General features: G+C 35.4%; 2 protein-coding genes and 1 long non-coding RNA gene across 3 annotated transcripts; 1 reads left to right on the top strand and 2 right to left on the bottom strand.

Moving 5' to 3' along the window:
- The first annotated feature begins 434 nt into the window (after positions 1-434).
- Positions 435-3953, top strand: LOC137392210 (small ribosomal subunit protein eS19-like). Its single transcript, XM_068078864.1, has 4 exons — positions 435-509; positions 808-873; positions 1122-1291; positions 3718-3953. Exons 2-4 carry the CDS (start codon positions 809-811, stop codon positions 3897-3899), a joined length of 417 nt encoding a protein of 138 aa, XP_067934965.1. The 5' UTR covers positions 435-509; position 808; the 3' UTR covers positions 3900-3953.
- On the bottom strand, positions 3932-12688 carry LOC137392209 (nuclear receptor subfamily 2 group F member 1-B-like). Its single transcript, XM_068078863.1, has 7 exons — positions 11965-12688; positions 11580-11798; positions 11259-11438; positions 10028-10120; positions 8591-8675; positions 7035-7225; positions 3932-4489 (listed from the first exon to the last, which is right to left on the bottom strand). The coding sequence occupies exons 1-7, from the start codon at positions 12665-12667 to the stop codon at positions 4095-4097; spliced, it is 1866 nt and encodes a 621-aa protein (XP_067934964.1). The 5' UTR covers positions 12668-12688; the 3' UTR covers positions 3932-4094.
- Positions 12689-15457: 2769 nt separating this feature from the next.
- LOC137391062 (uncharacterized) lies at positions 15458-19195 on the bottom strand. The gene is made up of 3 exons (XR_010978100.1): positions 16806-19195; positions 16146-16292; positions 15458-15647 (listed from the first exon to the last, which is right to left on the bottom strand). It is a non-coding gene; the product is annotated as an uncharacterized lncRNA (long non-coding RNA).
- Positions 19196-23103: the final 3908 nt, after the last annotated feature.

The following is a 23103-nucleotide window of genomic DNA, read 5'->3' as shown; positions in this document are numbered from 1 at the left end:
CAGCACAAGCAAACACTTTGGAGAAACCCAAAGTATACCTTAAATATTACATAAAATAGGGGTATAGTTTATAACTTTGGCCTTACAACAGCCACCAACTAGTACAAACCATGACATAAAAAACACTGCTAACGTATTTTGCTTTCGCTAAGGTTTTTCTGGACATTCAGTCTTTAAACACATCTTGTTCGGCATTTTTAATCATTTTCTAAATAGAAACTACTGTGATTTTCGTAAAACAATGATTGTAACACTTTCACACAAAATTTTCTACGCATTAGAATATTTTGGAACCAATACCCACGATTAAATTTTCAAGTTCCCATTTTCCAACCTTCCTATACCTCAACTCAAGAGAAGTGCACTGAACTCATTAGACACGAGTAGTTGGTGTCGAGCCGAGCAACCAACCCTATTACCCAATCATGAGCGTCGTAACATTTTGCTTGGTCTCGTTAATTGAGAGAATTGTCGATATCCGCTCTTTCCGGTTCGCCATTGAATATCAGGTACATGCATTATTTTTAAGACATAGCTTATATGTTAATTTTATGGATATCATAATGGCTCTAAGCAAAGAAGAATAGCATATTTAGCATGCGCTAGATTTTGGTTATATTCACGAATTTTTTTCAACGCATGTATTAAGCTAGACTGTATAATGTGTATGTATGTAGACAAAGCATGCCCAACACTATATATTAGATCCAGAATGCCTACAATAGCTGAATGGAAATGTTAATGTCGTAGAGTCATTTAGAGTTATTTGAATGTTGTAAAATTTAGCTTTTGCTTCACCCGTTTTAGGATGCCTGGTGTGAAGGACGTCGACCAACAGAAATTTGTTGTGGCCCTAGCGGCATTCTTTAAGAAGTAAGTTATTTCTGGTGATGTGCAGTTTTAGTCTAGTTGTATGTAAGCATGCAGACTATTGTGAACATCTATTAGAATTTTGATACTATACTCTCATGAGTGCATGGTATGCTATATATAGTTTTAACAATTATGATCTATCATGTTGCTGTAATGCTCTCTGGGTAGAAGATAGATTGTAACAATTGAATCCCGGTATTGCTCTGCAATATGGCTGTATTTACAATGCAATAATCTTCTCATGTTAGGTCTGGTAAAATGAAGCCAATGAACAACAGCGATATTATCAAGTTGGCTCACTTCAAACAGATGGCACCAAATGATCCTGATTGGTTCTACGTTCGAGCAGCCTCTATCGCTCGTCACCTATATATGAGAGCACCATGCGGTGTTGGCGGATTCACAAAAATTTATGGAGGTACACAAAATTTTTACATATCTCTATATAATTAGCCGTAGTTGCATCATCACGGTGACCACATTGATAAAGCAACTGCTGTAAAAATTCTATATACTCTGCGAAATGATTTTTGCTAAAACTTTAGTTATGACAGATTATATAAATACAAAGACACCGTACATTCCTTTTGAATATTTAAAAATGGTTGAACTCAGTTTCTCATTCAGTCAGAGAAGGCCCTGAGGTAGATGAATCTTTTAAATTTCTGTTGTGATTATAAATTACAATGCTGAAACCAAAAGAGAGAAACATCTTTATAGTAATCCAATCTGCTTCGCTGTTAATTCATATCAATTAAAGATTTCGGCAAATGTTCTCTTTTGCAGATAATTTTATTTGAGTTTATCATTAATTATTAGTTGTAGAATTAAATGTTAAATTGTATATGATGGCAAGCTCATGAGTGGCCCTGATAGAAGTTTACATAAACAGAAGATTGAACATACCCATTTCTAGATTCTTTTTTTTTCTGTTCAAGTATAAATGTTGTTTGGAAAGGACCATTTGAAAAGTTCTTTATGCTCTGTGAATTTCCATGCTCCGAAGAACCAGACCATTGATATACAGTGAATATCATTGCGGATATTTTTAGCAAGTATTTGCACAAAGTGTAATATCTGTAATTTTGCTGTTGCAAAGTTTTCTTCTTGAAGAATCTAATGGTTAAACTTGAAAAGATACTATATAGCTTTTTATCTGCTTAGAAATAATATCCAAACACAACTTATAGCGATTTGGACCTTCATGTTTCATTTGAATGAAGGTTAATCAAACTCCGACTTGCCACCACTTGTATGCATAAAATTTTCGTTATTGAAGTAAAATCACGAGCAAATATTTGTCTCCACATGTGAGGAGGTAATTTCTGAAATAAAGTACCGATAAATTACAATACTACTTAATTATAATATTGGATCCTAACTTAACCTTAGTGTCACACGCAGAAAACTGTATACTTTGTAATATGTGGGTTCAGAAATGTGAGAAAGATAGGCTGCATAACTGACACTAGTTCAAACTAATAGATTATGCATTTTGCAGTATATGTTTGTTTGACTTTTACAGTTCACCCAATTTTTTATTCTCACTTATGTGATTGCAATGTTTCAAAAATTTATGATGTAGTATGCCGGAAACTACTTTGCATATACTGTCATACCTCGGCATACGAGCTTATTGCGTTCTGGGCCTGAGCTCGTATGCCAATGTGCTCATATCTTACTGTGATATTTCTCATCTGAAATAACTTAATACCATTTAATTCGATTTGATATCATGAGAAAACCATCTAACAACAGGATATTACAATGGAACAACGTGTTTGTAATTGTTATAATTCAGTATCCAAACTCACAAAGCGAAACAATGACCCATTTAATGGTTATGATCTGTAATAAAATGTAACATTACTGTATATAGTACTGTATGGAGCTCTCACCTTCGAGGCAGATGTGGTGGCTAACGGCGGTGTCAGAGATTTGATAGTGACTTGTTCGGCATTCTAGACTTGTGATGTTACGTAACATAAACATTTAATTTAAATGCATTTAATTTAACTTAGCAAAAGATGAAAACTTAGCTTCAAGTGTGTGTTTAGTGAGCTAAATTCATTTCAAGTTAAATTCAAAGTTTGTGTTGTTATGCAGTGTCACACAAAGTGTAGTGTACCGAACACATTGCTGTCAAGTCTCTCTCACACATAGCGGCTGTAGTCACTACAAGGGCCACCGTCTGTTTCTAAAGTGAGAACTCTATACAGTACTGTACATGGTACATTTCAGTGAAAATCTTAATCGATAAATAGGTGTTTGTTTTGCGGGTTTATGATGCTTTGGATACTTCGAGTTTAGTTACTGAATTACGACAATTAGAAACAAGTTTTTCCAATCATAATAGCCTGTTTTTATAATCTGATCTGGGAACAGATCAATTTGTATTTAGCTACTCTATATAGGAAATATTGCATTGACATATGAAAACATTGGTACACCATGAAACTGAGTGAAGCACTGATGCTGTCTTTCTCCACCACAAGCAAAGCATATTTATCCCCTGTGCACTGGGTACTAGTTCACAATTGTTTGTATTGCTTGGTATAGTCGGACGGTTTTAAAACGTAACTACATTGAATATTTTCATGGGGCACATTCGTAACCTCCAACCAGTGGCAAGCCTCCAACTCTTTGTAAGCCTTTTTATTGTTTAAAACTGCATCCTATAAGAAATAATCTGCAGTACTCAGCTTTATATTTTGCTGCTAATTCCGCTGCCGTTCAGTCTTATGGCAGTCATCTAATGATCTAGATCTTTACTGACACATCACCTTTACTCGTACTTCCAGATGTTTTTACGTTTGGATTCATCAACTGAATATTTCATTGTAGGCTCAAAAAACAGAGGCACGAGACCATCATTGTACTGCCGTGGCAGCGGTAATGTTGCCCGCAAGATTTTACAGCAACTTGAAGGTTTGAAGATGGTTGAGCAGCATGAAGATGGTGGCAGACGACTCAGCAGTACTGGACGCAGAGATCTTGACAGAATTGCTGCCCAGATGTCTCATTGAATGTAGTGCTATGTACAATGTTCCACAATAAATACTGCTAACTCCGCTGGTGTATATTTAGAAATCATGAATGAATAATAATTGACTACAAATAATTAGAATATAGGGCAAGCCTTCAAAAGAATATCTACAATTGTTCATATTTTGAACATGAGAGTAGGAGAGATAATTGAAAATAAACAAAATGGAGTCACTTTAGCCTATAGACACATGATCAACAACATGCTCTGTAACTATGTCAGCGTTGGTAACAGTTTCCACTTCAGCACCTGTAATGATGCCTGCCTCATCGATCTGTATGTCTGGTACTGAAGTTATAACCATTTGGTCAAGAGCCTCTTGCGTGTCGACATTATCTAAGAGAGCCGAGTCTATCATTTGGCTGATTGTTAACCTGTCGGCTACTATAAACTGTTCAAAGACTTCATCAATGCTTACTGCAATTGTTCGTAAGCCAGGTACCCTGAGCAACATTCTTCCATATCTTTTCATGTCTCCGCCATAAACTAATCTGATATAACGCTGTAATACAGTTAGGTATTTCTGCTGCATCTTTAGCACTGTTATGGTGTCTCGCAGACCAGTTGTGTCTAAAATATGTGAAATGTAAGCTGTCAGATGTAGTAGGGATGCCACATCTACAGGGTGTAGATGTGGCTTGGGATCAATGTTACAAAAAATCGTTAAAAATGATCAGTGATTGATAACCAACAACGCTATCTTAATTATACTAGTCCCATGCCTGCTACTTTTTGTAGCAATTTCAGCAGCATTAGGTTATGGGAAGTGATGAATTCTGCGTAAGAGTTACAAACATTGGTCGGCTACTACAGCAGAATTGTTGAAAAAAAAACCTAGGAGATGCAGATAAAATGATGCAGACACGTCATATAACAATGCGGTAGGCATATCTCAGCAAGTCAAATGAGAAATTTATTGCTTATCACTTTTGAAATAGGCTTTTCAAGGAGCAAAGCCCCTTGAATAAAAAGTTTCAATAACTTAAACTAAGGAATAAAAAGTTTAAAGCATGGTTGCTATCCATAGACAGCAGCATTCGTAATGCAGAAGACAAGCAATGCGTCCGTCTATACGTATACAATACAAAGGATGGTTTTTGTATTTCCTATGCGTAAGGGCTACACAATTAGGGTACATGTCGCATGGGCTCATTGAGAAAGGATAAGTGCATGAGTGGTAATCATCTCTGAAAACCGTGGAGTGAGATATATGTATATCTTCTAGTTATCATCTATATATATCTTATAGGTATATAATCATTTTAATGACGTTAAATTATAATTGATACATTTGGTACATGATGAGAATGTTTTATTGTAGTCACATTAATAGTGTGTCTAATTACCGTGCCGATTGAATTTTACACAAAACAGCGACAGAAGATAATTCTAAATTACGTCTGCGAGTAGTACTAAACAAATGCTTCTTGTGTTCCCTATTCCACAACATTTTGTTGATTGTGCAGAAATTTTCATATGGTTTTAAAAAATGACTCAAGTCATCAACTTTTATCAAAAAATTAACAATTCAAATCCCAATTCCTTTGCATCATATGCCGTGTAAGAATTGACTCAATTTACAATTCATTGCAAAAACATCACAATTCAATTCTCAATTCTTTAACTATCTTAACTTCGATGACTTGAATCAATTCTCCCATATAACCAAAATCAATTCTTACAAAAAATTGACCTATGACCAATATCAAAATATCAATATCCCTCAATCGCTCATTTAGCTACACACATTAGCTCAATCCATTGACTGTTTGTATAGCAAATATCAACTATTTCACTAAACATTTCATTGCTTTCTCAGGTGGAATTAAGCCATGCCTACCATTTTTTTGCTGGCATACACTTGGTATTTTTGCTGTAAAAGCAGAGTTTCTGTCATATAACGTCAATTTAAAGTTTTTTAGAATCAGCAAAAAATTCTGCACAAGAATCGATGCATATGAAAACCAAATAAAATATTCAATATTTTTGTAGCTTAGTGAAACTGGCTGCAAAAGATAAACGCTGCCGTTTTATAGTTTGACCAAAACGCAGTCACCCATTATTTAATATGGAAATGTGGTAGCCAAAAATATCTTTGGTCCAGTGTGGAAGGATTTCACCAGCTGAAATACGTTTAAGTTGCTGTTTACAATATCTCTTTCATTCATACTAAACTGGAAATTAAAAAATGTGGAAAACCACAATTTTATCTTGTTTCACGAGTGAAAGAAAAACTATGTAACTGGTTCGTTTTTGGCACGATGTTAACCTAACTTCCTAAATTTATTGTGGTAGCTTTGAGTAGACCTGTTAACACTGCAATCTGCGATCAGTGTTTTTGTATAGCAACAAAGGCAGATCGTTTAAAAGGTTTTTTGGTAGAATGAACGATGTTCGTGAGCAGTTATGAAGCTTATAAATAAGCTTATTGTCAGAACGCAGGCAAACCATAGAGCTATTATATATTATCGCGTAGTACATATTAACCACCTATAAAATGTATGCAGTGATATTGAGATCTTGTAAAAATGTGACTGCACTGACATTTTTGCTTTGGTGAACACCGAGTAACAGATTGGGTTACTTTAGATGTCACTGATCACGATGGATATTTCGTCATTGCAGTAATAATAAAGGGAAACATTGGTGTATTCTGACTCGAGTCGCTTTGCTTATTGAAAATAGAAAATAAAGTCAATTCCTCTATGGTGACAGTAAAGACTAAATTCAGTTTTTTCTGGTAAGATGCACGGTGTCAATACAATTCTATAGCATGGAAACGGTACCAGAGAATCGATTCAATTCACTTGTAAGATGAGCCTTGAGACTTATTCGAGCAAGCATGTCAACTCGAGTGTCCAGCTCTGATATTTTGTATTGCATACCCCCAGAGTATGCGTAGATAATCAAAAACCGGCCATAGTTACCAGAAGATTGTCAGCTTACAACAAACAATAGCTGCAAACACATGATTAGCCTTAAACCATCTGACAGCTGTAACAAATGTTAAACACAGTTGAATGACAGATGAAATTAGTGTAACTGCTTTGGCTGCAGGAAGGAGTTTATCACCAGTAAAGAGAGAGTATAACTCCAAAGAAAACAAAACTGTTACCTTCGAAGAACAGAATAATGGCGCAGAGTATAGCGTACTCTTTGTCATCTATTTCAAGGTCCTTTAGTCTCTCTATCACCTCTATTACAGCTTGGATATAATCCGAGTCGAAACCGAGCTGTTGCGACTCTTGCAAGGTCAGCTCAATGTCATGAGCAAACCTCAGCTTTCCTTCATCAGATGCAAAAGACCTGGGAAAGACGACCAGCTTGACAAACTAAATTAAATCGTTAATTATTAATACCTGATAAACCTCAACACATGAAGTTCAACAGTTACGAAATTTGCTTCATGAGCAAAAGCTAGCATATTTTAGTAGAGATATTTCCATAAAACATCATTTTTTTGTTTAATTCGCTTCAGGGCACAAAGAATAATTGCAAATATAACCATGCAATTACACATTATATAAAACTATGCCCAAAACTGAATGCAAAAACCTAAACTATATGTAAACACCAAAGCGATTATCACCATGAGGTTATAGCTTGGTTATGGTTTCACCTAAAAGCCATGCGAATTCAAGAGTAGGTTAGGTAATGTGTAGGTTCAATAGCTGTGTGATAACTTACTGTAACTCACACCAAATATAGCTTAAATCAACTTAATATACATATTTTATTTCTGGTACATTATATCGTATATTTACTATATTAGTAAAATCGTCATTTAAAGACGAACTTAACAGAATTTTAGTAGGTTTTATCAGAACGTATCGGTATTTTTTCTGTCATTTGCTTATTGATGTTTGAGATGATGTGACTGCCGGGATGTTTCAAGATTAACATTAATAACACTTGATCACGGTGAAAAAGCTCAGAAGAAAAAGATCGTACGAATAGACTTCATAAGCGGAACAAACATTTGCTCAGAAAATCTAAAATTGTGCATGTAGAAGTGATCATAAGTTGAGGCCGGACTATATTTAGAAACAAGAAGCAAATAGAATAACGCTTTAAAACATCGTGAATGCTACAAAAATATTTGCAGTTACAATATACGTTAGTGATTATTACAAAAATTACTATAGGATACTAAAAATATTGCTTATTACCTAAACTATTACGCAATAATGCAACGAAATAAGAATGACAAGTCTAACAGAATAATCTCATGTTATTTGAAATGAAAAAATGATATGTAAGTGATAAGATATGCTAAAGCGATATTATAACAATAAATCCAATTTACCTCGAGAACAATTTCTTGCAATGGAATACAATGATAATTTTAGTAATGTTAACATAATTATAATAATCAAGAAAATTATAATCTAATGATAACATTTTGCTGGTCTGCCTCCCATAGACATATTGAGTCCAAACACAGCATGGCATGGGCTTAAAACGCCTCTTTAAGGTGCAGCCAGCATGAATAGTCACAGTACCAACCACTATGGCTACTATGGGCAAACAGTAATGTCAGCCCGTGCTCAGCTAACCAATAGATATAGTCCTGAGGCTTGATTTCCTCAGTACAGATAGAGGTTAAAACTGTGGCTGATGCCGATAAAAATTCACCACAGCCCCTGCTATAGTATTTAATGAAATGGCTACCTGTAAGCGAGTCTGAAGAGACTTAACTCAACTATAGAACCTTCTAGAAGTGTCTTCTGATCCTCTGGCTCGAGTGTTTTAAAGCCTGCAACAAAGCAGTGCTAGCTAGTAAATCTAATTACAACAGCATGTACATGTATATATATAGCAAGGATAACGACAATCGATATATTTACATGTGGTTCAATATAGTTTAATGAGAATCTATAGATGAGATGTTGCTCTATTTATTACAATATATAGCAAACTTCAGAAAAAGAAAAATTTAATATACCGTAAAACTCTAATTGAACACCACCTCTAATGGAAAACCACCTCTATATGAACACCACCTCGGCGAAAAGTTGAAAATTAGAGCACCACCCTTTAATTGAAAGCCACCTCCATTTTATCGCCATTTTGACATTCTTTGATCTTTATGAACCAATAATCAAAAGTGATCAGTAGAAAAGTGTCCACAAAATCATGCGAATAATGACTTAGTTACATCAAAAACCATATATTCTTTCATTGTTTCTATTAATATCGCAACTCATTTCCAACTCCCAAGCTTTTCGGTTATTTTGTTAAAACTTTGAAAGCAACACCAGAGAAATAATTAATAACTGTATCAGGCTGATAGTAGATCCTTGCTTAACGCGGTCTTGATACTTTGACGTATGTGGAAAACGATTTACATTTACGCTGGTATATGAATGCTTAATTTCAGGCTAAAATTTGTGCTTAACGCACATGCAGCTAAAAATTTCTCATTATTTTGCTCTGCTAAAAAAATTGTTCGGACGCTGATATCGACAAGTTCAGCAGTGCAGAAAAAGATTTAAGGTTCGAAGATAATGTGGAAGGTATTGGACAGTCAGAAGATGAAATCATTTGAAACAAAAGCAACAATCAGCATGCAACTGGTTGAGCAAACGATGTAAATATTTTGTTTTAAAAATGTTAATTTTTTGTTTCTGAGTGTATTATAAGTATGGTTTGTTTATGTCATTTGTCCTTGAATATATATATTTGTAGCATTTGATAGATTATTACCATGTAACTTATAAATTTGCAGATTTATAGCATATTATTTGATAGCATCCTTGGGGTTATCTTAACTCGGCTTTCAATGGATTGACGCCCATAACACCTTTTCTATTGCACACAAAAAGTCAGTTTTGGCTGCAAACTGTAGCAAACATATGAATCAATGCAGTGAGCTTTAATGCAACATTGTCCAATATAGTTATAAAATAAAAATATGCCTTCAAATTTAGAATGAAATAAAAAATGGAAAGCTCCAACAAATTGCAAAGCAGCACACAGGCTATGATATCCTCGCAGATTAATTGCAAGCAATAGATATGACTGGTAGAGATATTTCCCGGCTTCCCAATGCATATTTATTTAGAGATTTATGTCATGGACAGACTCGTATACACATATCTTCCATACCTAACACCTGCTTTGCCCATTTAACGATGTATATCATATCATCATAGAGTATTGCTGTTAGCTGGAAAGCTCCATAAAGTGTAGCTGTTTTTTCTACAAAATAATAAATCTCCAACATGTCAGTAACTCTAACACCTCATCTCTCACAGTAACTCTCACACGACGCCACATAAGTAACACCGCACCAGCATCGATATTAATAAATATCACTTTGTCATGGTCTATGTCTGTGTAAGCACTTAGCGTTTTCACATTTTTTGGGTGAGTTCCTAAAAACATACATAAGCTTTCTGCAAGGTCCCTAAATATTCGGTTTCAAAACTACATCTGGTTTCTGAGAACCAGTCTCTTTAACAACCATCTGATTGAGAATGATTAAAATATTGAGCATCAGCAGGTTTACTGCTCGTCTGCAAGACCACCTGATGAGTCAGCAACTACTTGATAATAAAAACGAGTCATCAATTACCACAACTACTATTAAAACTTGTTAATATAATCACCGTTTTCAAACTGAGAAAAAGTCACAAATGATTGATAACACTAAAAGGAGACAACTCCAACAAAACCACAATTCAAATGTAATTCTTTCTATTATGTGGAATTGAATTAATTAAATTTTTTTTTATACAAATACATGCATTTATGGTCAAATATAAATACTAAATGCAATTACTTTATTTGATCATCCAAAACTGTTCATTACTAAGTGGTGGTGTACTAAATTACGGCGGTCTCGTGTGGCTGCGATTAACTGTTCGTTTTTGAGCTTTTAAGAGCTTGTAATCACATTCCCACATATTTTGCACCTACAACACAACAGAGTAAGACACGGCGAATCTTTTCATATCAAATAACTGTAATGTGAATTTTGTTGCAAGTCAACCTTTAAACTATTGCCATACTAAAATGTATTTTTGTGATGAACATTAGACAATGTCAACCAATGATCCACTAAATCCTCAGACATAAAAATAAAGCAGTACGGAAACATCGCCAATAACCAATAGCATTCAACTAATTTGTAACAACAATAATTCCTGTTTGTATTGACCTGCCCTATTGCTGAGTGAAGCAAGCAGAACAATTGGGATTTTCAAGTGAAAATTACTCTTTTTTAAAGAAAGTTCTGTCCCACAATGATTTTACCAACATGCATAGTATTTGCTGCTTCAACAACTCTTTCAAGCTTCAGCATAAATAAAAAATATACTGAGAATGAGTCAGTTACCTTCGGTGGTTACGAAAGAGGGAGAGATATATGGATCACAGTTGACCAATAGCTGAATGTCACTTTCGAGCTGATACTGAGATTGCTTGCTTTCCGAAGTTGGCAGGTCTTGATCTGGTAATCGCATTCTTTTGAATCTGGCTCTAGTAAGACCCCCAGGCGTTCTGTCATCTCTCACACCTGATGCAGACACAGCAGTTCATGTGAACTCAATTGAACTTGACCGAGCAACCTCAATTATTGCTGTACATCTTTGGCTGGAAATAAACTGTCATCCGCAGCTAAAATAATGAAACCCTGTACGATGTAGGGAAACCTTACCTTCCTTTTTCATACCGAACTGTAGACACTTCTTGAAACGACAATACTGACAATTGTTTCGAGAAAACCGAGTAATGTCACAATTGCCGTCATTTTTACATGTGTAGGTGAGATTCTTCTGAACAGATCGCTTGAAGAATCCTTTGCAGCCTTCACAAGAAAAAACTGAGTAGTGAAAGCCAGATCCTTTATCACCACATATCAAACAGAATGAGTAATCTACAAAAACCAACCAAAGAAATGCTGACATCTCTATTTTTATGGTAGCAATAACTTGCCAACAAGTGGGACGAAAGCACTGCGATTTATGTTAGAAAATGAAGCTAATGATATAACACAGACGATAATTGAAAATGACAAATGCATAAGCTCAGTCTTTACCTACCATCTAAAAGATTGACAGAGGAGGCCCCACGAGCTGTAACTACAGCTGAACTGGGTTCTCCAGCGAGTTCTGTTGGGTCAACCATTTGTACCAGTGCCATGTTTTGAGAAGTCATGCCCGATGTACCACAGTTTTCGTCATTTGAGTGTGAGGGTACATTCCCAATGTCATTTGTGTCTGTAGATGACGAGATGAAGGTAAGATTTCCGTGTGTGTTGTTAGAGTTACTAGAGAAGTCAGAAGACGTAGACGTTACAATTATAAAATCGTCAGTGGAAGAGGTAGATGGTGCGACCAAAGGGGTCTCTGAAACAAGATTTTTATTATCGTTTGATGCATCCAGCAACAACTTATCAGCGCCATTTTCAGATGCTGGGGTGTCGCTCACCGTGGTTGAAATAATCAAGTCATTATCCACATTATCTGTAGTGTCATTCTGAATGAAATGTGAGTCAGATGCATCGCTGAGGTTGCTTTGCAGTGGTTCTAAACTTTCGTCGGCTGCAAGAGGTATTTCGGTTTCTTGCTCTAGTTTTGGACCAGTTGTGAGGGTGAGGGTGACAATCTCGACAGTCTCTCCATTCCGTTTAATTAATTTTTTAGATTCCTGTATATGAGTAGGTAAGGTAATAATGCAGCCAGAAGAATCAGCAGGTTTTAGTGGTTGTTGAACTAATCTTGGTAGTTTCTCAGCTGTAGCCATTCCTGCCGCCCTTGAACTTCTCCTTTCCTTGAACTCAAGCGAAAATACTCTCCGAATAGTAATGTGGTGCGCGGCAAAAATTAATTTTTTTCACTGTTAAAATTTTTATGAAAAAATTTCAATAAAAAAAATAAAGATATATTTAATATTTTTAAAATAATAACATTTTACAGTTCAAGGCATTGGCAAGTGACTCCGCAAATACTGGCGAGATGCAGCATGACAAGATCCGCCCACTATTATGAGCTGAGAGTTATTCGAACACGCGACCTTTCCCAATTTATTTACAGGCGATTGGTGTAGCGAAATAAGAAACTTAATTAAAATGTTGCAACTCTTCTTTATGTATTACCTAGTGTATAATGGTGTTTCGAGGACTTGTGTAGCGTAACGATTTCTATGGCAGTACTGAGACGCTATTATAGGGTCTAGTGATTACGCCTATAAAACCTTACGCCTACGAGTGACTTTGCCTCCAGGAGATTACGCCTACAAACTGAGAGATAACGTCTCCGATCTAGGATATTACGCCTACTTTCACTCTGTGAGCTATAAAATAAGAAATGACGTGATGAATGTGTTTTACGGGTGTGTGCGCGCGTGGGTGTTTAAAGGAAATATCTTTTGATAAGATCCTATTGTCCTTTCAACACGAAAAATACATCAATAAGTAGAGTACAACACAGCTACAATGTATAAGTATATAAGTATGTATTGAAGTTGATTTAGGTTAGTAGGCTGAGAGGGGTTGTCTAATCTTTGACCTTCTGTTTCAAAGGAATTGCAACTCTTAACTTGTTGCTGCTTTGGTAAGGAAAAAACACCACTACCTTTGGGTCCCGACAAGTGGAAATGATCAGAAAGATGCAACTGTCCTGCTGGTGCAAACTGAGATGCTGGTGCAATCTGAGAAATTGTCTGCCTAGTTGCTTATTGAAGATTATGCTTGCTGGTGCACTGTTGTTGGTGCAATCTGATAGATTAACAGCCTAACTGTTAATTAAAGACGATGCTTGCTGGTGCACTTGTATTTGTTGGTGCAATGCGTATGCTGGTACAATACAGGTGAAGTCGAGCTGGCTGATGTTTGTAGAACGATCCAGTGAAGGTTGCAGTATGTCTTGTATTGCGCACAGGAATGAACATATCCATTATACAGGCAGGGTATTTATATCTTAGAGGGCTGGCCTTAGCAAGTTCAACCAGAGAATAGCTAGGTACATGAAAGTTTGTAATGGAAAACAGGCTCGCCCTCAACGTATGATTAAGTAATGGCTAGACATATAATGACTGCGCATACAGAAACGAGGAATAATTATGGGTATGTATAATTGGTTATTTGTATCAGTCCATACCAGTATACTATATGTATATACATATATAGTACACAGCATATGTATACCTATAGCATATATATATGTTATAGGTATACATATAAATGTATATACGGACACGCGCGCACACTTTTAACTAAAAAATTAAGCACACAAATCAAAAATGCCAAAATAGTATTAAATTGTATTACTTGCTGTTGTAATGATGAGGATGCAGAGCAATGTTTTAATTTCATGGTCACCAAACAAAATATATAAATTTACCTTGAGTAGACTATTGGGAAGATGGGTTATTATTGGGTATTTTTAACAGCTGTTCATTTAAAACAGAGCAAAAACTGTTTTTTTTAAATTGAAACCATATTTTTAATAAATCATAACTCATAAAGTAAAAAAATAAGCGAATGGATTTTTGAAGTTGTTAGTCTTATACATAAAGACACATGTCAGTAGCTGAATAATATTCAGCTTATTTTAGCTATTCAAAAATATTATTTCTTTATACTGTACTTTGAGTGGCCTTTCGCAAAAATTAGTACATGATTGTCAGTCAATATATCATGGCATAACATTGGAAGCGTTTGTCTATCTTCTATTGGCTATCATTATGTCCCACTCTTGCATGGCATCTCCTTCACAGCTGGTTGAGATTATCATTTATACAATCTAGCTTGAATGTCTCTACATAATAAATTTACCACAAGTTATTACAATATCACTTATCATGACGGAATAGTTCAGTACGTGTTGTCAGTGTTGAGGAGTTGTCAAATAATTATTAAAACAACTCTCATGTGATCAAGTTCAATTAGGCCTATGGCTAGAATGGACATCTGTTGTGAGCAAGTGGAATTCAAAGGTAGAGACTAGAGAGACCAAAGGTGGAGAGACCTTTACTCTTTACCAGATTTCTGCTACAGAAAGCCCTGGTTCCCAGGCTAGGAATTGTTATGTTCGACAACTAAATAGTTTTCTAAAAAGGACGGTTTGCAAATTTATATGCTAGTGTTTGTATATCTACGTTTTTAAACATGGAGCCAAATAAATTTAATTATGTAAAACAAAAAGGCGTTTTGGCAGTTGAATGTTGTAGAATTGTTTCATTAATAGCCAAAACCTGATAAATTAAATTAATAAAAAGCTTTCAACTACCGTTCATACTTCAAATATATTAATTTTATTCCAGTATGCCCACTTAAGTATGCTAATAAATATATTATAGTTGTTTAACAGGATGCTGACAAATGATATTGATAGATTGGAGTCCACAAGGACAGAAAGAGTCATAGCAGAGAAATCTTAATATAGATATCTCGTAATTCGACTGTTTTAACCATCGACATTTAATGTATAATTTAGAGGAACTCTCGCTATAGTTTATATGCTAAATACACATTCTTGTAGGACTTTCACTTGCTGGTGTGATCTCATTTCACCAATTGAATCAGCAGAACTATTACGAGTCAAAGATTTATTCTGCAAAAAAATACTAACATCCAGTACAGATTGATTTTTTTTCATTCGTCACATATTAGCACCATCATGTCAGTGGTACATCTTGGAATGGTAGCATTTGTACGTTCAATGACACATCGTCATATATCTTTCTGCTGACTGTTATCATCCTCACCCAATCGGCAGATGATCTACAAAGTAGAGTATAAAAATATGAAAAAGCAATATGTTCTAGAGAAAATTGGAAAGTATCATTATGTAATTTACTTTGTTTAGCTTGATATATAAGATCACATGCATATTGCTGTTATATTGCTATTCCTGCAATATGTATATATTGCAGGAATAGCAATATATATATTGCAGAAAAGTTACTTCAACAAGCAAGGGCTGTTGAAAAAACAGCGTATTATTGCAAAATTTCAATAAACTGCGGGTTACATGAAAATATACAAACCTTTCAGTTTTAATAAACAAGGTTAATCTTTTTGCAACACCACAACAAAAACTAATTCATTACTTGTTCAACAAGTTTATGGAAAGCCCCCAAAGCCATATTTAATGAACCATTGAATGGATCTCGTTTTCTCTGCACCCAAGCTGGGTACAGAGAGTACAGACATTAGGATTTGCTACTCTATTCAAAGCTAACAGTAACATTACAAAGATCATTGAATTTCTAGCCTTGCCTAAGATGCTTGTTCAACACATTGAAGAATGTTGGACCAGGTTGGCAAACAGAGATGATAGACTTGAAGATTTGGTGGAGTATATCAAGTCCCCAGGAATCACATCGACTATCTGACCACACATCACATAGCCTCAGTTCATGAGTCCTACAAAAACCAACAACGTGGTGCAAGGGTGGCATCGGCAGTTCGGTTGTTTAACCACAGAGTATTTAACAATGGTGCTCAAATCTCTACAAGTTAATTACAGAGCCATACGGAGGGGTTAAATTTACAGTAATCAATGTGAAACTCATATCAGCAATAGAAAACCACTAAAAGGACTGAGAAATCATCTAAGACAGTTTAGGGAAAGCTGATGAAGCTATGGAGCATCTACAAGAGCCTTGGTATTCTGAGCATACATCTGAGCATACATCCAAGCCTTTTCTATTCTTTCCAAGGAGCCAGCAGTAGTAATAGCAGCAGTGGCAGTAAAAATGAGATCATAAATTCACATAGACCTATCAACTATACTAAAGAATAGTTAATAGGTCTATGTAAATTCATCAAGTTTTTTTTATATTCACATGATTTTCTTTTCGATTAATACATTATATGTGAGTAGTATATTTTTCAACCAAAGTGCAGCGAAAACACTACTATTGCATTATTTCTTACCATTTTTATTCCGTTATTCCTTCATTGATCAATCAGTAGGCACATCTCCATAACCATAGACATAATCTCCAAGAATTATAGACGTAACCTCCCACCACTCATAGACGAAACCTCTTGTTGCAGAACTTTCTCATAAGCAAAGCCTCTTTTTTAATCGAATCCTCTTGTAGGTGAAATCTTTGTAACCCGCCACTAGGAGTCAAGGTCAATGATGATATCACAATGTTGTTAAAGCTATCAGATTAACACTGTAGGATTCATGGCTTTATTGGCTTCTCGGGACTATTAGCATGTAAACTATACAGGACCTCACGGGCGGTTTTATTAAACAGTGTTGTAACCAGTCTACAATCAGTATGATGTGAGGCTGTACCAATGGATCTCAGGCTCAGAGAAGAACCAAAAAAGCCGGTGACAAAAAAAGCAGGAGTAGGGAACCTAAGGCTCTCGAGCCATATATGGTTCTTTTGATGATTGTATCTGGCTATTTGATAAATCCGTAGAAAAGATAATCCATAATTTAGCTGTTATTTTAATTAACATAATAATACAATTAGTGCTGAAATTACAGTAACAATAAAAAAAACGAAGCAGAATGTCCATTCAATAACTTGCATCCATGTAACTTTTCAGCAGAGTTTCTAGTGCCTTTTGTACTCCAATCTGTGTAGGCCGCACAAAGACCGCACGAGTCATTTTTAGATCAAAAGCTAAACCCTTCAAACCAAAAGATGGCTAAATGAAAAAAGAGTAGTGTCGGACATTTCAGCAACAAAAGAATTTGCTGTTGTGAGAGAACAGGTTCTGCAGCGTGTCTAATATGCAATGATAAAATTGTGTCGACAAAACAGTCAAATATAAAGCGACACTTTGACTCACACCGTGCCACATCTGCAGCGAAATATTCAATGGGTGACAGTAAAATGAAAGCCTGCCGAGAAATTGTCTAGATCACAAGCTAGGCAGCAGCAACTCCGTGTATGGGCTCGACAAGGTGACGTTAATTCCGCTAGCTTTGCTGGTTTTTTAGCAATTGTGAGAAGCGGGAAGCCAGTTACGGACGGCGAATACGCCAAATCATTCATGCTAGATGTGGGCAATGAACTTTTTGACAACTTCAAAGATAGAGACATGATAATAAACAAAATTAAAGACATGCCTGTGTCAGCAAGAACCATACACAACCGTGCCATAATAATGGGAAATCAGATGGAGAAATAACAAACGAACGAGATAATGCAGCAAAATATTTTTCCATGTTTGGATTTACATATGCATGTGAGCAGTTCCTCTCGCACATGAAGAACATTAAGACAAACCTACAGTCACGTTTAACAGATGGAAGCATAAATGCTTGTATAAAGCTGAACCTCACCACATATCAACCGGACTAACAAGTTATCAGCAAAAGCATGCAGCATCAGAAGTCGCATTAATAGTAAGAAGTGCTTCTTATTATATCTTTGTTATAACAATGTCATTCCAAATAAATACAGTTTCATTATCCTCAACAATTGCTCAAACATACTAAAGTTGTTAGTCCTCTTTTTTCATCTTGTTTGCGAGACTCAAAGTATACATGTGACTATCCTAGAATTTTGAAACATATGCATTTTTTGTTTTATTTTAGTCAAAAAGGTTCCTGACCCCTGCTTTGGAGGAACAACAGGCTATCAATGAAAAAGCATATCTACTTTGGTTAGTTGTTTATCATCAGCATCACTTGCGATCAGAAGAGGTGGAGGTACTGTTTGATATCAGTTTGTCTCCAACTTCCTATAATCATTATGATGGACTTCATAGCTGGCTGTTTAGGAGACCTTGTACTGCTAACAATGTACTCTCCAAGAGAATTACTCAAATGTGAAATACAAAGCGTTACAGCCAGACCAGATCCACCCAAGATTTTGGGAAGACAGCAATGCTCTCTCTTTAGTAAATTGAATAAAATTAGGAAACAAAACACTGAGTCGATGAGGCGTGAAGATCAAATGCCATTCTTCAGACAAATGTAAAGAGCATCAGACAGTCATGTATAAAATATGCTGTGCAAAACAAGCAGCAAGTTGGACCAGCGACTATCACAGGCTCCTAAGATAGCATCACCTGAAAAGTTTGATGAAGGCGAGAAATGTTCACACTGCAGAGTTAGCATTTTTCCCCGGAAAAAAACTGTTTTTTTCAGGGCAGTGAGAAAAAGTGGTAAAAACAGGGAGCAACCGGAAAAAAACTGGCAAATATTATAACGCCAGAATTTTTTATCCCAATATTTTGCTAAACAATGATAAATTTGATAAGAATTGAAGATTGAACTATACAATTAGTTGTGTGGCTCCATATTTATATCACTCAATCGCAATGGAAATAAAATTAAGTTTAAAAGTAGAAAATATATAAAAAAATCAACTCCCAAGATACGGGCCAACATTAAATGACGATGAGCCTTTTACAGTCCAATAATAGAACTGTTTTGACATGTATTGGCTCTTTGAAATTGAAGAGAATGGGTATTTATCAAATACCTCCACTCAAAAATCTTTGGACAACACAGTGTTTATTTAACTTGTTTCTCTATGAAAGTGCATGTAGAGTCTGGGTCTCGGAGTGCAGAGCGTATGCATGTTATTCATCATCAAATAGGCTAAACTTTTTGTGACGATAGCTACTAAAAATTTTACCAGTCAGCATGTCAGGAGGGTATCCTGTAGGTCCTATATCGTGCGATTTTGAAAAACTTCATGAGAATAATAAAGTCTGTGAAGCTAAGTGTAAGATATGTGGTGATAAGGTTAGTGCCAAGGCAGATAGACTACGGAGCCATATCAAAAAGCATAAGACTGGAGATGAAGCAAGCTCCACTGCTGCAATCAAACCTTCCAACAAAAACGCAAAGCTTGGTTTTTCTAATATTATATGTTTTGCTGGATTAATTTTGGTTAAAAAAAAAGTATTACAGTGTCATTTATACATATAAAAACCTGTTATAGTGGTTAGTAATGAAATGCTTATCTGATCTCATAATTTTAATTTTTACGGTTATAAGTTGTGAGTCCAAGCGGTTTTTACAAAGTTTTTTAATGCGAACTGCGCCGTGTGTGCGGCGCACAATATAATATTAAAATTATATGCGCATATAAAAATATGCACATTAATATTAAAATATTAATTTTTTTAAATTATTATTTTTTACAAAAAAACTATTTTTTGAATATTTCAGAGCAATCGTTAACAACCAGTTTTTATTGTATCAATTATTTCACTTAAGTTAATTATTTTCAGTAAAAGCGATTGTACATTGAAGTTCGATTAATTACCAACAATGCACTTTGCATTGTAAACTTGTTTTCATTTTTATTCAATAATTATAGTCCAGTAATACAGCTAATAACTTTTTTGATCGCGTTAATTCAATTATTTTATTTAGGCATCTACTTCTACTGATGAGCTGGAGGATATTATTTGCATTGGGAACAACAAACGGATGCTCCGACATCAGCTGATGCTTATGTGGTAAAAACCAATGAAGGAAAAATGACTGAATTGGACAAGCTCATTTCAAAGGTGTTCTATGGGTGCAATCTACCATTTTTTTGCAAAAAATTCTTTGTGGAAAAACATAACCGAGACCCTCCGACCTGGATATGTGGGGCCATCTAAAAGAGCTTTGGCAGACTCGCTGCTCGACACTACACAAGAAAATTAACAATGATATTAAAAGCTGTTCAGGAAAAAAGGTAACCCTTCTTCAAGACAGGTGGAGTGATATTCAAAACTTTCCAATCGTTGCTACTGCCGTTCATGATGGTGAGAAATCTCATTTTATTTCAAACGTAGACACCACTAATAACATTGAAACTGCAGAATACTGCACTCAACTTGCAAATGACACCATCGCCAACCTGGAAAGAATCACTCTGCCAAAGTGGTAGCAATGGCTATCAACAATGAAAGCAAAATGAAAGTGATGAGAAAAAACCTAAAGGACAATGGTATCATTACGTATGGCTGTTATAGCCACTATTTAAATCTGCTTGGTCAAGACCTCACAGTTCCAGCAATCATGGCTCATGTCATCGAAATCCAAAAGTACTTTAGAAATAACCATACACTACATGCTTTGTTGAATCAGCAAGTAGGCGCTATAAAACCGCAGCTGCCGTGTAAAACACGATGGAATAGTCAAATCACATGCCTCAAAACGTACATCTGTTACCGGCCGTTCATGTCGACAGCGTGCAATGGAAATAATGTGAAAAAGGAAATAACCGACTTGGTGAACAATTAAAATCTGTATCAGCAAGCAAAAGATATGGTTACCCCTTTTAGAGCCAATTAGTTTTGCTTTGGACAAGTGCCAATTTGACAACTGCAATATAGCGGAATCATATCAATTGTGGCTCAACATTCTGAAAACTGTAACAGCTCAGACAATATGACACAAGGAATGAAAAAATCGGTGCAAACTCGTTTTGCTGATGCTATCACACCAGCCTACTTCTAAGCAAACCTGTTTGACCCACGATACCTTGGTTCTGATCTGGAACAAAGCTAAGAAACAAAGAATTATCTGAGAACGAGAATACCAAACTCTGTTCCTATGCTATACATGTTTACCAGCCATGCAGCGCCATTCGTAAAAGATAAAAAAATATTTGACAAAAATATGAGTAAAAGCTTGTCTCCAATAGTGTGGTGTAATAGCATGATTCGAAAGTTTAAAAATGAATCTGTGCATGCGTTAGGTGAGTTGAGAAAACAGTTTTCTATATTGCCCGCATCTTCAGCTGCTATAGAGTATTTAGCACTTTTTTCTTAGTGCAGACCAAGCTGCGCAACAGGCTTGGAGTAGAGAAAGCGTTTAAACTGGTAGCTCTCTACCAAAACCTAAAAAGAATTTCATTAGAATATGATTCGGCCAAAGACGAAGATTAACTTACCTTAGACAATAAATTCTCAATACTCTAATCCGTTTGATTGGTTCACCGGTCTCGACTACTTAGCATTATGTTCATGTGTTTTCTGTTTTCAATTATTTCCTAATTGTTGTATTATGCTTACTGCCATGTCCTATACGTATTAATTTTGCTTTTTATTCAATATTAATATTTAACTCTTTCACCCCTGATGCCAACTATTTCGGGAGAAAATGTTCTCACTTGGGCCTGAAGCCAACACTTTCGGGACACTTTCTGAGTAACTTTATTGATACTCCTTTTATTTTTATCGTTTTTTTATAGCTTTATTTCGAAAGATAACAGTCTGATGATAGTTTTGATACCAGAAATGTGGTTGGATAAATACATTTTACTAGGCAAATCCCGTGATAGATTTCAACCTTTTCAACTCTGGAGGTCGCCATATTATATGCGTTTGCCGAAAGACGCAGGCTAAATCTTTGAGTCAATCTAACGTAATACTTAGTTCAGGTGAAGAATTTAGCAGTGACAGCGATGTACAACAACAACATGACCATTTTTTAGAGGCACAATGTAAGTTTCAATTGCACTACGTCAGAATTACTAAATTGTTATAACTTTTAAATTTTTTGAAAAAAAAAATTTAGTTGACAAATCTTTTCACAATTTTAGTAGATACAAATGATAAATTATATTAGTTTTATACTCCAGTTGTTTGCATCTCGTGTTTATTATCATAACTGCAATAAATTTTGTCCTTATAGAATGTAAATATGATATATAGACCTTATATACCAATTGATTGAACTATGGAACGGAAACTATATTATGCCATAATGTTGCGTATAGGCTCATAACTTCAGTTCTATTGGTTAGAACTCCAAATTTTTTTTGCAACTTGATGATAACACATTTTCTTGTCATCCTAATATGTTACTGAAGTGTTATCAACCAAAAAACTGACTGGTAGTAGCAATCAAACTTAGACTTTTCGATTTCCAAAAATGTATCGATTTGAATCTTATCAATAACATTCTATATAGATTAACCTAATGTGTATATATTAGTATCAAAATGTAGCTAAGAATGTTACCAACACGTTACAAAAAACTATTTTCATTTATCTTGAACGCAGCTTTATTTATGCTCAATCTAACCCACCTCCCCTTATTAAATAACGAGTGTGAAAAACTAATTAGGCCTGGGGGCACTCAACTGGAAAATAATTAGGGCTGAAAGGGTTAATATATGTAAATAAACGAATATTATCTTGTAATCTGGTCTTTTCATTCAATATCTAGTAACTAAACCCTTTATAAAGGTTATGTGCTTTCTTAGCCTGTGTACTGTTAAAGAGTCATAAAGAAGCTCTGTGACAGCTA

Source organism: Watersipora subatra, chromosome 3 (assembly GCF_963576615.1).
Source record: "Watersipora subatra chromosome 3, tzWatSuba1.1, whole genome shotgun sequence".
NCBI lineage: Eukaryota > Metazoa > Bryozoa > Gymnolaemata > Cheilostomatida > Watersiporidae > Watersipora > Watersipora subatra.
The sequence above is the reverse complement of the archived record's forward strand: the minus strand, read 5'-3'. Positions and strand labels throughout refer to the sequence as shown.